Genomic DNA, 16,064 nt, shown 5'->3' on the forward strand with positions numbered 1-16,064 from the left:
AATTAGGGAGTGTTCATGCTTGCTGCTGGGAGTGGGTGGGTGTGTTTGCCGCATGTGAACAACTTATTCATGAGAAGCTAGGTAGAAGAAATGAATTTTGCATTCATTTTGAGTGTGATGTGGCCTGTGGTCATTCTTCTCACTTGTGGGAGTGAATTTCAGGTCCAACTCCTGTGAAGGGTCTGTCCCTGGCACCACAAGTCTCTCTTAGGCTCCCCTGTACTCACAGATCTGCTGGCTGACACTTGCATTGTTTGGCTGGAATGCAGCTGTTGTGGGAGGTTGCAGCTGTGAGGGTGGGGAGGTTTCTCAAATAGCGAGGGCATGTGCATGGAGGACTTTGACCATCACAGCAGAAATCCTGATCTGGATTCTGTATTCCACAGGGAGCCAGTGCAGAGAGTGGAGTACTGGGGAGATATAACCTTGGCAGCCTGTGCTGCTGTGTTCTGTACCAGTTGGAGTCATTTCAGGGGGTGAGGCTTCACTCCTAGGTAGAATGAGCTGCAGTAATCAAGTCTGGAGATCATGAATTCACGGGTTATCATGGCCAGGTCTGTATCTGATAGGATGAGGCACAATCTTCTGGTCCCCTGCAGATGGGAATGGGCACTTTTGTCATTGTCATATTTCGGTACTAGTAGCATTAAGTCCCAAAGGACCCCAAGGGGGTAAAATGACACAACAATGAACAGCAGATGCCTTTGATCGTGGAGAATGTTTGAAAGGAGGCCAGGTGTGATGCTGATGGACCAGGTGCCAAAGCCCCAGGTCTCACTGAACACTTTCACTTCATGAAAATTAATGGATGCTGCATGCATTGTTTTCCCTTATCTGTATCCTGTTATAATGTAATAGCAAACATTTACATTGCATATATCTCTGTAACTAAATAACCCATCAAATGAGAAAGAAGCCTTGGGTAATGCAAATGAAGAACTTTAACAGAAAAGTGCTAATTCTTGCACATTTCAAAGATCCCCAGAGTTATTCAGGGAAGCCCTAAGAGACTTTTGGGAAACTGGCAGAAAACTACATCTCTGCTACCATTTGGGAATTAGAGACTGTGACTCACCTGCACATATATTTTACCTGTTGTAACCTCTCAATAACTCCCATTTATTCTTCCCAGCTAATAAACCTTTAGTTAGTTTACTACAAAATTGGTGACCAGCATTGCCTTTGATGGGAGATCTAGAATACAAATCGATCTGGGTCAGTGACTGATCTCTTGGTACTGGGGGTAACCTGAATATTTGTGATTTTTGGTGTAAGTGACCATTTGTCATATAGTTCAGCTTGCCTGGGTAGCAAAATAGACTGAAGTGTCTAAGGGGACTACCTGTGAATCCATTATAATATTACTACAGTACTTTAGGAGTTCACATTTGTTACTGGCTTGGTGAAATCTAATTATAGAACCAGGTTGGAGTGTCTGCCCTGGTTCTGATAGTCGGCCCTGAGGTGGGTACACACAGTCATGAGCACTCCAGACAGCGGGACACCAGGTCTTACAAGTGCTTCTTTCTTTTGCTCCCTCTTGGCTAGGCTCAGCCCTAGACAGCTGCTGTTCACCCGGACACTGGATGTGTAGGAGATGTGGAGCTTGGTGTCCACTGTGAGCTGCTGGCATTAGCCCGGGCTGTCTCACCAGCTCTCTTGATGGCTTCTTATATCATGTTAAATACTGTGGTGCAGAGGGCTGGGCCCTGTGGGACTCTGGGGACAGGAGCAGTTCCCAGGACAACCTTCTGGGTTTGGTCTGAGAGGAAGGACCTAGAACTGCTTCAGAACATTCCCAATCCTGACTGCAGCCCTGGCAGATGGGACAGGAGTGTTTAGTGACCAATAGTATCACATGCTGCTGAGGGTTCAGCTGGGTGAGTCTCTGGCTGGAGTTCCCTTGTCTAGGGGCAGCAACAGTCATCTCTGTACTGGTCTTTGGCTTAAGTCCTGGCTGAGAGGGAACCAGGATTCTCACAGCTAAGAAGTTGTTTTTATTAGGCTAGACACCAGGCAGTAGTTTGTGAAATCTCTGCCATCAAAAGAGCACATTAGTGCTGTCATAATGCTGCACCCCCCCCCACCTCCCATGAACATGCACACGTGCGGGCGCGCACACACATGCACTGGCACAGACACAATCTGGTGCTATCTGCAGTCATAAATATACTCACTAGTGCAGATAAACTCATGTGTCTCCTCAACCCCTGCCCCACCCCGCCCCACTGCAGGTACTGCCACCCTCTTGCTAAGTAGTATTTTCAGCATTGTCCTTTCAAAATGTCTCCTTGCTCTCTAGATGGAGAAGTGCTGCTGTGGAAGGACAGGGCTGTGGAAATGGAGGCAATCGCTATTGTTTCCATGATGTTACAACGAGTACCTGCCTCCCCCACCTCACAGATGTGTGCAGCCTGCAAATGCTGTCTCCATACCATGCTCCCTGTTGTATGTTCCTGCCAGCTGCTGCTGGCTTAGTCCTGGGGGAGCTTCTTGACTCCCCACCCCCTGAGCTTCAGTGATTTTCTGGGTGTCCGAGAACAGGCAGGTGCCTGGAACAGACAGCAGAAGACTGTTCAGAGGGACAGAAGCAGCCCGGAGCCTGCCTGGTTTGTTCCTTCCCGAGAAGGAGAAGGATGCTCCCGGCCGTAGCCAGCGGCAGGGATGCTGGGTTGCTAGGAGACAGGTGAAGAGAGAGGACCGATGTGCAGAGGCGGGACGCTCAGGTACCTGCTGCCCTCTGGCAAACGCTGCCCAGGAATGGCAGGAGGGACAGTGGCGGCTGCGCCCGGGCTGCTGAGGTGGCCTGGAGCCCGAGAGCAGCCGGCTGCAGGACGGGGACTCCGGGACAGGCCCGGAGCGGGGAGCTGCGGCGGATGCTGAAGCCCAGGCAGAGCCCTGCCAGGCTCCGGATCGGATGCTGGAGCTGCCGGCTCCCTTTGCTGCTCCCGAGCCCTGCCGGTGCTAACTCCGCTCCCCGGGACTGACCGTCCCCTCTGAGCCCCGCCGCCGTAAGTACCGGCCGCGGCCCGCGCTGGGAGCGCCAGGGCGGCTGCTGCAGGACTGCGGGGCGGGCGAAGGGGCCGAGGGGAAAGCGAGGCACAGCGAGGGCGGCTCTCCCAGCTGCAGAGCCTGAGCGCGGAACCAGTGCCCTTGGGGCCCCGCAGCTGCGGCCGGAGCGGGGGGAACGAACCCGTCGGGAAAGCCGCAGCAGGGCCCCGAGGGAGAGACACACCTGGGTGGGCTGAGAGCGGGGCTGCTGGAGCCCGAGGGACGGAGCCTGCGGCTGCTCGGTGGGGGGGATGGAGCTAGGCGTGCAAGGCTCGCGGTGTCCTTGGGAAACCCGCAGCAGCGCCGGGAGCGAGGAAATGCAGAGAGACGCGGGCAGGTAAACAAAACATGAGGCAGGGGCTCCCCGGGGTTCCTCCGACTCCCGCCCTTGTGTCTGACCCTTCCCAGAGCAGCCGGGAGGGGCGCCCCGTGTTCAGGAGCCCCGGGGGGGACGGGACGGGGGACAGCGTGCCGGTAGTGGTACAGCGCGGCGTTTTGGCATGGCAGAAGGCAGCGTGCCACTAGCGGTATGGCAAGGTGGTATGGCATGGCAGAAGTAAGGTGGCATGGAATGGCAGAGGGCAGTGTGTCGATAGCAGTAAAGTGAGGCGGTATGGAATGGAAGAGGGCAGTTTGCCAGTTGCGGAATGGCTAAGCCATACGGAACGGCAGAGGGTAGTGTTCCAGTAGCGGTATAGGGAGGCGGTATGGCACAGCAGAGGACAGTTTGCCCCTCACTCTATGGCTAAGCGGTATGGCATGGCAGAGGGCAGTGTGCCAGTAGCAGTACGGTGTCTCTGTATGGAATGGCAGAGGGCAAGTTGTGGTATGGCTAGGCAGTATGGAATGACAAAAGGCAGTTTACAAGTAGCTGTATGGCGAGGCAGTTTGGCATGGCAGAGGGTAGTGGTATGTCAAGGCAGTATTGCACAGCAGAGGGCAGTGTGTTGGTAGCAGTGCAGTGAGGCGGAATGGAATGGCTGAAGACAGTTTGCTGTATTGCTAAGTGATATGGCATGGCAGAGGGCAGTGTGCCAGTAGTGGTATGGCCAGGCAGAATGGAATGGCAGAGGGGTGTGTACCAGTAGTGGTACAATGAGGCAGTATGGCATGGCAGAGGGCAGAGTGGTGGTACGGCGAGTTGGTATGGAAGGGCAGAGAATAGTGTGCTGGTAGTGGTACAGCAAGGTGGCATGGCATGGCAGAGGGCGGTATGCCAATAGTGGTACGGTGAGGCAGTGTGGAACAGAAAAGGGCACTGTGCTGGTAGCAGTTCAGCAACACAGTACAGAAATGCAGAGGGCAGTGTGCTGGTAGTGGTACGGTGAGGTGGTATGGCATGGCCAAGGACAGTATACTGGTAGCTGTATGGTGAGGTGGTATGGAATGTCAGAGGGCAGTGCCAGTTGTGGCATGGTGAGGTGGTTTGGCATGGCAGATGGCAGTGTGCCGGTAGTAGTATGATGAGGATGTATGAAATGGCAGAGGGCATGGTGCTGGTAGCGGTACGCCAATGAGTTATGGAATGATAGAGCTCAGTTTGCCCGTAGCAGCATCATGAGGCGGTGTGCAATGACAGAAGGCAGTGTACAGCTGTGCAGCGAGGCGGTTTGGAATGGCAGAGGGCAGTACTGATGGCTGTACGGTGAGGTGCTATGGAATGGCAGAGAGCAGTGTGCTGGTTGTGGTACATCGAGACGGTAGGAACAGCAGAGGGCAATTTTCCAGTAGCAGTATGGGAAGGCAGTATAGATCGGCAGAGGGCAGTGTTCCAGTAATGGTACGATGAGGCGGTGTGGCATGGCAGAGAGTAGTGTGCTGGTAGTGGTACGGCGAGGCAGTATTGCATAGCAGAGGGCAGTGTACCAATAGCAGTACGGTGAGGGGGTATGGAATGGAAGAGGGCAGTGTGCTGATAGCGGTATGGCTAGGAGGTATGGCATGACAGAGGGAAGTGTGCCACTAGCAGTACGGTGAGGTTGTATAGAATGGCAGAGGGCAGTGCCAGTTGCAGTATGGTGAGGTGGTATCGCATGGCAAAGGGCAGTGTGCCAGTAGTGGCACAGTGAGGTGGCATGGATTGACAGAGGGCAGTGCCGGTGGCTGTACGGTAAGGTGGTATGGAATGGCAGAGGGCAGTGACGGTGGCTGTACGGTGGGGTTTTATGGAATGGCAGAGGGCAGCATGCCAATAGCGGTACAGCGAGGTGCTATGGAATGGCAGATGGCAATGGTAGCGGTACGGTAGTGGTACATCAATGAGTTATGGAATGTCAGAGGACAATTTCCCAGTAGCGGCACAGTGAGGTGGTATGGAATGGCAGAGGGCAGTGCTGGTGGCTGTATGGAGGAGTGTTATGGAATGGCAGAGGGCAGTTTGCCAGTAGCAGCACGGTGAGGTGGTATGGAATGACAGAGAGCAGTGTGCTGATAGCGGTACGGTGAGGCGGTATGGAATGGCAGAGGGCTGTGTTCCGGTGGCGCTACGGCGAGGCAGTATTGAATGGCAGAGGGGAGTCTGCCAAGGGGTGAATGGTAGGGCTCTGAGTCTTCTTCCCTGCTTTCTCCTAGATCCCTATGTCGGAGCAAAACAGCACCAGTGATGGTGATGCGGATCCCCATCACAGCATGTCTATGCTCTTGCTACTCGTGCTGGTCTTCTTCATCATGGGACTTGTAGGGTTCCTGATCTGCCATGTCCTGAAGAAAAAGGGTTATCGCTGTCGGACCTTTCGCGATGAGCTAGACCTGGAGCACAAGGAGGTGCTGACGGAGCTGCAGGCCAGTGAGTAATGAGGCAGCAGGGTGTGGGAGGGGCTTTCAGCTGGACCCGCTCTGCATGTCTTGGCAGCCCCAGGTCACTGACAGGCTGGAGCTGAGTAAGGGAGTGCTGAACTTGGAGAGCCTATGGAAGCCAGTGGTGGGATAAGCTATACAGCGAGTGTGAATGGGTCACATCAAGTAAATGGCAATATAGTAAATGGCAAGCAACACATGCACCGTACATGTCACATGAGTGGGAGGGGCCGGAGAGCAGAAAAAACAGCCAATATCAGGGTGGAAGATAAAGAGCCCTCATTTTAGCATGTCATCAATAGGGTAAGTTTACCCTTGGTGTAACTGAGTACAAGTCCCACTGATTTAATCGTGCCTGCTTATGCTAAGGGCTAAATGTATAATTTACACTCCTTTTCCACTCATACTGACTGCCAGATCAATGACAGTTCCACTTAACATTCACAGCAGCCATGTAATTTACACCATCATTATGTCACCACTGAATTTGGCCCTGAGAAAACAACTCTGTTTGAAAAGGAGTACTTGTGGCACCTTAGAGACTAACAAATTTATTAGAGCATAAGCTTTCGTGAGCTACAGCTCACTTCATCGGATGCATCCGATGAAGTGAGCTGTAGCTCACGAAAGCTTATGCTCTAATAAATTTGTTAGTCTCTAAGGTGCCACAAGTACTCCTTTTCTTTTTGCGAATACAGACTAACACGGCTGCTACTCTGAACTCTGTTTGACTGTGTCTGGCTCAGAGATGCAGCAGTGATGTGCCTGGGGGATTAACAGGGCCAAGATCACGAGGGAACGAAAAGCAGGGGTGCATTGCCTATGAGCCCCTCTCTGTTTGGCTATTCCAACCCTACCACGGGAAAGGGAGAGCCATACACCTCGACTGCCTTAGCTGAGAGAGATCTCTGGGCATATCTTAGGCCACCAGCACTGGTAACAAATGAGTTCCTGCATCTAGAGCCTGCTGGGCACTGGGTCAGGATGACAGCACAAGGTTGCTTTCCTAATATAATCCCACACACGCTTTGTAAAGGCAGAGGTGGTGCAGAGTGTGTTGCTCAGTAGTAGTGTTAGTATCACAGATGGTTCTTAATGGAAGCTAGAAACTCGGTTAAGGTTCCAACACTCACGTCCCCATCTGTTTTCAATCTACAAGCAGGAGACCCTCTACAGCTGTGACACAAAATGCCAGTCTGTCCTGTTGAGTATGTTCTTCAGCTGCATGTTTCTATAGCCTATATGTGCACCCTTCAGCCTAGATCATGAGTAGGGGCATTTCTACTATGGATCAGGAGGCTGTCAAGGCTGTCCGTCTGTGAGATCTGGACCCCAGGTAAAGGGCCCCCAGATCTGGCAGTGCAGAGCTGAAGGCTGCTGGAGAGCCCTGCCCTACTGCCCTCTACCATGCAGGACTCAGACTGAGTGGGCAGAGGAGCACGCGAGGGAGCTACAAGGTGGCTTGCCACCAGGGCCGATTAACCTTTTGTGGGCCCGGTGCCAAACATATTTGGGGGCCCCCATGGGGGCAAAGGAGCATGGTGTGGGGAGTTCAGTCCCCAAAGCAAGGGGTCAGCCGAGGCCAATGGGGCATAGCATGGGGGGCCGGCCCCGCTCCACCCAGCCCAGTTCAAGGGAACTGTATACAAACCGGCAGTTGCCAGATGCACACTGGCCCACCCAGCCCTGTGCTGCCAGCGTACCCCTTGGTGGTGGGCCCATGCCATGCCACACAGCGCTCGACTCCCTATGGCCAGCCTCCCCCAGAACTGCTATGCCCATCAACCCTACACACAGACCCTCCACCACAAATGCACAGTGGCCTGCACACCACCACCCCTGCCCAGCACCCCACCACACACAGCTGCACCACTACTGCCCAATGCACTTCCCCACTGCCCACCACCACAACTACACAGCACCCCACTCAGATCCCCCCACTGCCCAGCATCCCAACACACAGACCTCCCTCAAGAGACCCTCCCACTGGCCAGCATCCCCCCCACACCTCCAGAGACCCACTCCCTCACACCCTGCCCCCACGCACCGGCCCTGCTGGAAGGTGACAGTGTCTACCAGGCTGAGCTGGCAGCGTGGCCAGGGCTGGTGCAGTGTCAGGGTGGGGAATCACTCCAGCCTCTCAGGAGTGGTGTGATTAGCCAGGCCGAGGTCTTTCCCCGCCCTGGCCGGACTCCCTTAGGACCCTTGCCTGGAGATAGGGTAACCATACGACCCCGTTTGGCTGGGACAGTTCCCTTTTTAAGCTCTGTCCCAGCCATCCTGACTTTTTTTGACAAAAATGGGCATTTATCCCATTTGCTCTTGCCAACCAATCAGTTGGCAAAAGCAAATGAACAAATGCCCAGTTTACCAAAAAAGTCTGGTGCACCCCCCTCACGGGGCGGGGAGGAACATGTGTGTGTGAGGTGGCAATGTGAGGTGTCATGCAGCAGGGCTTGGGGGTCAGCCTCAGCCCCTGCCAGAAGGGAGCTTGGGGGGAGGGGGTTAGGGGCCAGCCCCAGCCCCTGGCAGCAGTGTGGGAAGGGTGTCAGCCCCAGTTCCTGGCAGTGGAGCTCGGGGAGTGGGTGGTCAGCCCGTGGCTGCGGTGTGGGGAGCTATGAGGGAGGGGTCAACCCCAGTGGCAGATTTAGAGTTAGTGGGGCTCTGTGCTCAGCTTCATTTTGGGGGCCCCTCCTTGGGACCCAGCCAAGAAAAAGAACATTCTCTCTTATCTCCCTCCCGCCCCTGTTTTTCATTCTTTTTTTCTTCATCCTCCTCCTATAAGTTATAGCAAGTAAATGAAAATAAAGGGAGGTACCTTGATTGTTCTTGTAGTCTGACTTATTTTTCCACAGATCACTTGAAAATCGCGGGGGGTCTTGGCGGACACTTAATGATCTTTCCAAATATTGTTTGTACCGTTAGCTAACTATTGTAAAGCGCTTTGGATAAGAGCACTTTATAAAAAAAATGTAAAAAGACATTGGGGTGTGGGGTCTGACCAGGACTTAGGGTGCAGGAGGGGGCTCAGGGTTGGGACAGGAGGTTGGGGTGTGGAGCGCTTACCTGGGGCAGCTTCCATTTGGTGCGAGGGGTGCAGGTGGGGATGTGGGGGGGTGCAGGAGTCTGGAAGGGCAGGGAGCTGGGTGTGTGAGAGAGGGATGCAGGAGTCATGGCTGGGAGTGTGTGAGGGGGTGCAGGAGTCAGGGCTGTGTATGTGTGAGAGGGGTGCAGGACTCAGGGAGGGCAGGGGCTGGGGGTATATGAGGGGGTGCAGGAGTCAGGGCTCGGGTGCAGGGTCTGGGATGGAGTTAGGGTGCAGGAGTGGGCTCAGGGTTGGGGTGTGGAGTGCTTACCTGGGGCAGCTCCCATTTGGTGCGAGGGGTGCAGATGGGGATGTGGGGGGTGGGGTGCAGGAGCTCCCATTTGGTGCTCAGGGTGGGGGTGGGTATGTGCAGGAGTCAGGGCATGAGGAGGGGGGGCTGGGTATGTGTGGGGGGCCAGTGGCACCATGGTAAACCCGGTACTGCTTGCCACTCCCCGGGTGACTTGGTGTGAGAGCTGAGGGAAGGGTATTTAGGGCAGAGTCAGGTGCTGCCAAGCAGGGGCCTCCCCTCTAGCTGTGGGGAGAGGAGTAGAAGTAAAGCCCCTGCTCAGTATATGAAGTGTTCTGGCTATGCTGCTCTGTATGTTGAGTGGGTGGGGTAAAGTTGGATTTCTGGCTGGAATATGAAAGATGGCATCTCCCATCCCTATGGGGAAGGTGATCAGGTTAGGAGCAACGGGGCTGCTAGTACATTTCTGGGGCGTGGAGTCTACTCTCTAGCCCCAAGTGAGACAGCAGCTGAGGGAGGGGACCGTCTCCAGATCGAAGGTGAGGGATAAATGCAAGATGATGCAGTCTCTGGCTGGGAGCAGGTGGGTGACTGAGCCTCTGGCTTGTCTGGGGGGAGCAGTTACAGAGGAAGGGTAGGCATGGTGCTGGGGAAAGGTCTGTGTTGCCAGTGGGGAGGGGTGAGAGAAGCAGCATTAAGGGGCTCTGGTTTGGAGGTGGAGGAGAGGGTAGAGTTAAGGCTGGTTTGGAAGTATAGAAGTTTCACTGCAAATCTCCTGTATTAATTGTGTTTAGTCAGACACTGAGCCATTCTGTCAGTGCTGTTCTAAGGGGCGATGTATTATCAGCCAGAGCTCAGCCTTAGCCGTGGTTGTTTGGTAATTTCCTTAGCTTTTCCTGAAGAGGAAAAAATATATATTTTTCATGCTTCTTTCATAACTCAGACTGGCTGAGCAGCTCTTGCATAATTGCAGTGAGTCCTGCATTTCAGCAGTGGGTTTGGGAGAGCTGCGGGCTTGGACTGCCCAGATCATCTCTATCTGGCAGTGCTTACATCTTCTGTGGAGCACATGTGGCTCTCACCTCCATCGAACCCCCTCCCGCAGCTGCACAGATGGAACTTCCAGGAAGCCTCAGACCTAGGTTTGTGTAGCTTGGCTTAGTGGAAACATATCTGGGCTTCCCTGAAATCATTAGCTTTGTACGCTCAACAACTAGAGGGCTCAATCCAAAGCCCATTGAAATGAGTGGGACTTTCCTTTGGTGGATCGGGCCCAGAGATTGCAGACATGGGGAATGCTTAGTTTCAGGCCTCCCTAAAGTTACAAGCTCTGCTGGCATAATACTTGGGGGCTCCACGCTTCATGGTACAGCTCAGCTTTTAAATAACTAGAAAAGTTTTCATGGGGCTCAGAATTCAGGGCCCCTGTGGGAGCCACTGAGGAGGCCACTCCTTGACATTTTGCTCTGCCCATTGCAAGCAGAACACATGAGGCTCTGAGAGTGGACAGGCAAACCTGGCACCCCTACATGAGCACGGCCTTGGCGAATGCATCCCAGGAAATGTTTTTGATGTCCGATGACAGATCACTCAGGGGCATTCGTTCAAACCAGGTTTTAAATCAAAATAAATCATATGGTGTATGGAAAACTGAATTAAAATTACAGAGCTAAGATTTTAAATGTTCTGGGGTTTCCCAGTCCTGCTGGCAGCCGAGGGGGTTCTGAAGGCCATGTGTAAGCAGCAGTCAATTCAGCAGACAGTCGGCTTCAGTGATGCAGGGGGAGCTGTGCCACTGGTTTAGGGAGCAGCCTGCTTTGTCTCTGGTTTTTGGAGTTCCTATGTGCTATTGTTCTGAATTTTAAATAATAAAATAGGGTTAGATTGCAGCCACCCATGCAGGAGCAATGGTTTGTTTAGGTAACCTCTGTGTAGGTATGTACACTAGGAACATAACAACCCTTCCTCACTCTAGGTGGGGAAGATGGGGCAGGCTAGGCCCAAGGCCAAGCATCTGACACCATGTTCCCCTTGACTTAAGAAAGCAGAAGTCCAGCTTCCTGTAGTGGGCTTCAGTGATGCACTGCAGCTACCTGACCTGATCCCCAGCACACTGCAAATCCAGGAGCATGATTGACAGTGAAGCGTGCATGTCTCAGGGGGGCTGCGTTCTGGGATTTTATCTGAAGTTGTTTCTCTTGGATGCTGTAACATTCCTGCCTTTTGAACTCCAGTGAGTTCAGGAGCCACTGCCACGGGGAGCCATGGTTCCCCATAGGATGAAATTAGAGATGGGTATTCCACCTCCATCTGCCTACTTCGCCATAGGCATGAAGGCCCAGAACTTCAAAGGTATTTAGGCTGTGGGGGAAAGGGAGGGCTTAAGTACCTTTGAGGATCTGGGCTGAAGGTCCTACCACCACATGTCTTCTAAGGGGGATGTGAAGATTCCCTCCCGCCCGCCGCAGAGGAGAACGAAGTACCAGAGCATCTAGTTTCTGCTGCTGCTAAGGGGTTCCTGTAGCATTGAGGCTGGAAGGTGAACGAGAAGGCCCAGACACGTGGTGTGTCAGCCCCAGGGCACGGTGGCAGGGGAGCTCTGCTTTCAGGGCTCTCCATATGTAGCTGGGGAGAACTGGGCTTTACTCTGCTGTACTTCAGAGCTGGGGCTGGCTGTGGATGGCCTCCTCACCAGGCGACTGCCTGAATCCCTTCACCTGCTGCCACTTTCTCTCCTTCCAGACGAAGAGGAGGAGCTAAACGAGGACACGGTGGAGAAGATAGTGAGATGTATCATTCAGAATGAAGGTGGGTGTTTCCTGGCTCCAGCTCGGTGGGCTTGCCCAAGCACCTGGCTCCCTCACACATTTCCTCATTCTTCTCTTTGCCAGCAAATGTGGAGGCCCTGAAGGAGATGCTGGGGGACAGTGAAGGGGATGTGCCGGTGCCAATGCTCAGGTGAGGCATGCATCCACCACTCCGTGACTCTTGCAAGGTGTGCAGGAGTCGACTGGGTGCAGCAGAGAAGCTCTTTCTACTCTAGCAGCCTCTACTGGCAGCCACTCCAGTACTGTGGCGATCTGCCTCTTCTCACACCTCGGGCCTCCAGCCAGGTTACGTGTAGCCCCACCCTCCTGTTGAGCAGGAAGTCCCGTACCACAGAAGTCCAACATCCTTACGTCAGGTCTTTTGCCCCAACTCTGGGCCCCATGCTTCTTATGTCCTCTTATCTCAGGTCTCTCAAAAGTCCTTATCCCCTTATATCATGGGGCTTTACACCACCTTTTGCAGTTACTGGCTGGGAACCCAGGCCTGCTCTGTATGCTGGGTTCTAGTCCAGGGACCTATAACCAGCAGCCCAGATCTGCTCCATCAGCCTCTCTATGTTCACCCTTCTTTCAGGGCCAGAACTCACAAGCCTCTCCCCTGGAATCCACCAATAAATCCCAAACCAAAACCAACCTCTGCCCTCCACGAGCTTCACCTTTCATCCTTCTCCTTCCCTTACACATGCTCTTCCACTAAACACCTCCCAGGGCTCTCTCCCCCAGACTTTTACCAGGATTCACCACCACAGCCTGCCCACCCTCCTGGCTACTCTGTGTCTCTCTTGGCCTCTTGCCAGACTTCTCCACTGAGGACAGGATCCCTAGGCCAACTCTCCCACGGGCTTCCTCCTGGTCCCCACCAGTCTCTGGTTTCTCTACTGCCAAGAGAGGGACTACAGAGTTTCTCTCTGAAGCCCCCGTCTGCCCCAGACTCCCTCTCTTTAAACTATGCACTGAGAACCATCCTTAACTGAGCCTGGCATCCCCTCCTGGTGTGACCTGATGAGCTAATTTGCCTCTCCAGCTCCAGTTAACTTTTTCTGAGCCCATCACACAAAGATCTTAGGGATCAGCAGTGCCAAGGGAGGCACTCCATTCTGAAGCCCCCTGAGTTCACTCCAGCCCGTTGGCCAGTCCCACTCAGCCTCAGTGCCTGACTGGAAAGTATCTTGCCATTGATGAGGACGAGAAGAGGTTGAGGCCTTATGGTTCAGCCATGGAGAAGCCAGATCCTCCAATATATGGAGGCCTCATTTCTTTAACTCCATGTGAATGCTGCCCTGCCAGCAGGCTGGCACATGCCTTCCCTGCCTCCATCCTGTTGCCCTCATGTTGTGAGATAAAGGGGCATTTCCTCAAGAGCTGCTGCTTCTCAGAGTACAACCTGAAGCCAGGCTGAGGTGAGAGGTGGACCCCCAGGTGAAAGGAACTGACTGTTTCTTTGTTTGCTCTCCTACTGCAGCCTTTGTCCACATCGTAACAGCCAGGATGGGGGCCTGCCACATCACCATACGGTGCATCTGGGCTCCACACAGACACCATGCATTCACTGCAGCAAGAGGAAGAGGCCCCCACTGCAGCGCCAAGGCAGATCCAAGGACGGCAAAGGCAAGATGCACCCTAGAGAGACCACGGTCTTCTCCGTGGGCAGGTACTTGGCGAGACCGACCACCACATGTCTGTCTGCCCTGGTGCTGTCACCAGGTTGGCCTTAGGTTCTGAGAGAGACAAGGTGGGTGAGGTAATATGTTTTATTGGACCAACTTCTGTTGGTGGAAGGTGTGTAGCTCGAAAGCTTGTTCCTTTCACCAATAGAAGCTGATCCAATAAAAGATGTTCCCTCCTGCACTGAGTCTCCACCACATTTCTGTCAGCCTTAGCAGTTATTGTGTGTGACACTCTCCTCAGGGAGCCCAGAACTGTAAGCCTTGGTGTTACATCTCTGCCTTAGCAAGGGAGAACTTTGCTGGTGCTTGAACTGTGTCAGCCCCCTGCCATGCCAGCCTGCCTCGCAACTCTGCCAGTCAAAGCCTTGCAGTATAAGTCAGTGAACCCCAGCTTCTGAGTTCCCCAGAGACGTCCCAAGCAGTGGCCAGTCCCTCTCACTGAGCACTCACAGAAATGATTAGCTTCACTGCCTGCAAAGAGACAGTACACCCCACTAGCCTGTTAGCCCAGCCATGGACACCCACTTCATCTTAATCCACTGCACAGAGGCAGGTTATAGTAAAACTAAGAATAAATTTATTAATAAAGAGCAGAGATTTAAGTGATACTAAACAAGAGAAAAAGACAGGTCTAGTTACAAACAAAAAACAGTCTTTCTAGTGACTACAGCTTAACTTTAGCAAGCTATAATCTTCTCCTAAGCAGGTTTCTCATTTCCATCAAGCTGTCACCATTGCCTGGCCCTGAGACAGGAGGCTCTACCATTGTTCTCTACGTCAGCGTTTCTCAAACTGGTACTCCAGGGGGTCAGCAGGCCCCTCTGATCAACTCTTCCCCCTCCCTCCCAGCACCTCCTACACACTGGAAAACAGCTGTTCAGCAGTGTGCGGGAGGTGCTGGGAGGGAGAGGGAGGAGCGGAGACAGGGTGCACTCAGGGGAGGGGGCGGAATCATGTCCGGGGCCACTGGCCCCACTGATTAACTCCTCCCCCTCCCTCCCAATGCCTCCTGCATGCTGCTGTTCCATGAAATGCAGGAGGCACTCGGAGGGAGGGGGAGGAGCAGGGACAGGTGTGCTCAGGGGAGGGGTGCGTTCGGGGGAAAGGGTGGAAAGAGGGGGGAAAGAGGAGGAGTTGGGGAGGAGCGGGGGCAGGAAGAGGTGGGGTGGAGGGTTGGGGGGAAGGAGTGAAGTGGGGACAGGGCCTGGGGATGAATGCGGGGATTTGAGGGTCCATGAAAAATTTTAAATCAAAATGGGGGTCCTTGGGTTGCTAAATTTGAGAATTGCTGTTCTAAGCGATGGGTAACTAATGGCTTCTCTCCCCTGCTTTCTATCATCCATGAAACCTTTGCAATATATTCCTTCCAAGTACTCAGCCCAGACAGAGTGCTTCTCCGCCACTGGCATGCAGAAGCCATGCTGTCATCCTCATCCCCTGCTGTAACGCTGCTGGTTCTGGCAGGATCCAACTGAGAGTGCCAATTCAGGACAAATTGCTCAAAGCAGGGCAGTTACAGCCCGAGGCTGGGGTTTCTGTGCACACCAAGGCAAACCAAACCAGCCAAACAGAGAAGACTTTGGTTTTACCCTGCTGGCTAACCACAAGTCACACAAACAATTCCCTTAGACACCCCAGTTTCTCAGTATTAGCACCAGTGCCACTTGTTATGGGGACAAATGGTTATGAAAACCAATATCCCAGTAAAAGAAAAAAAGGTTCTCTTGATCCCAAAGGACCAAGCCCCAGACCCAGGTCAATATACAAATCAGATCTTACCCACAAATCACACTGTTGCCAATCCTTTAGAATCTAAAATCTAAAAGTTTATTCATAAAAGAAAAAAGATATAGATGAGGACAAGAATTGGCTACATGGAATCAATTACATACAGTCATGGCAAAGTTCTTGGTTCAGGCTTATAGCAGTGATGGAATAAACTGCACGTTCAAATCAAGTCTCTGGAATACATCCACAGCTGGGATGGGTCAGTCAGTCCTTTGTTCAAAGCTTCAGTGTAGCAAAGTTCCTCCAGAGGTAAGAAGCAGGACTGAAGATGAGATGGAGGAGCTGCAGCAGCTTTTTATATTCTCTTGACATGTGGTCTCTGCTTTCTTTGTCCCAAGGACAAGCTGTCCATCACATGGCCTGGAAAAACCTCAGAGTTCTGTCCATAGGCATGTCCCTGCATACCTTGCTGAGTCACAAGGCATGTCTGCCTTCTCTCAATGGGTCAATTGTATAGCTGATGGTCCTTAATGGGCCATCAAGCAAGCTAGGCAGAGCTGACACCAACTTGTCTGGGAGAAAGAAAAGGAGTACTTGTAGCACCTTAGAGATTAATAAATTTGAGCATAAGCTTTCGTGAGCTACAGCTCACTTCATCG

The 16,064-nt window shown here is 53.1% G+C and overlaps 1 protein-coding gene across 3 annotated transcripts in view; it reads left to right on the forward strand.

The window, feature by feature from the left end:
- Positions 1-2,316: 2,316 nt before the first annotated feature.
- Positions 2,317-16,064, forward strand: part of RELL2 (RELT like 2) — a 48,076-nt gene continuing 34,328 nt past the window's right edge. The window contains exons 1-5 of one of the 3 annotated variants that reach the window (XM_038412710.2): positions 2,317-3,011; positions 5,623-5,836; positions 11,925-11,990; positions 12,074-12,140; positions 13,473-13,661. In XM_038412710.2, coding sequence (XP_038268638.1) covers positions 5,629-5,836; positions 11,925-11,990; positions 12,074-12,140; positions 13,473-13,661 — 530 coding nt within the window. In that variant the 5' untranslated portion in view covers positions 2,317-3,011; positions 5,623-5,628. Of the gene's footprint in view, positions 3,012-3,267; positions 3,389-5,622; positions 5,837-11,924; positions 11,991-12,073; positions 12,141-13,472; positions 13,662-16,064 lie in introns of those variants that run through there. The other 2 variants (XM_038412711.2, XM_038412712.2) reach the window with 2 other exon arrangements.

The sequence above is a fragment of the Dermochelys coriacea genome, chromosome 8 (genome assembly GCF_009764565.3).
Source record: "Dermochelys coriacea isolate rDerCor1 chromosome 8, rDerCor1.pri.v4, whole genome shotgun sequence".
NCBI lineage: Eukaryota > Metazoa > Chordata > Testudines > Dermochelyidae > Dermochelys > Dermochelys coriacea.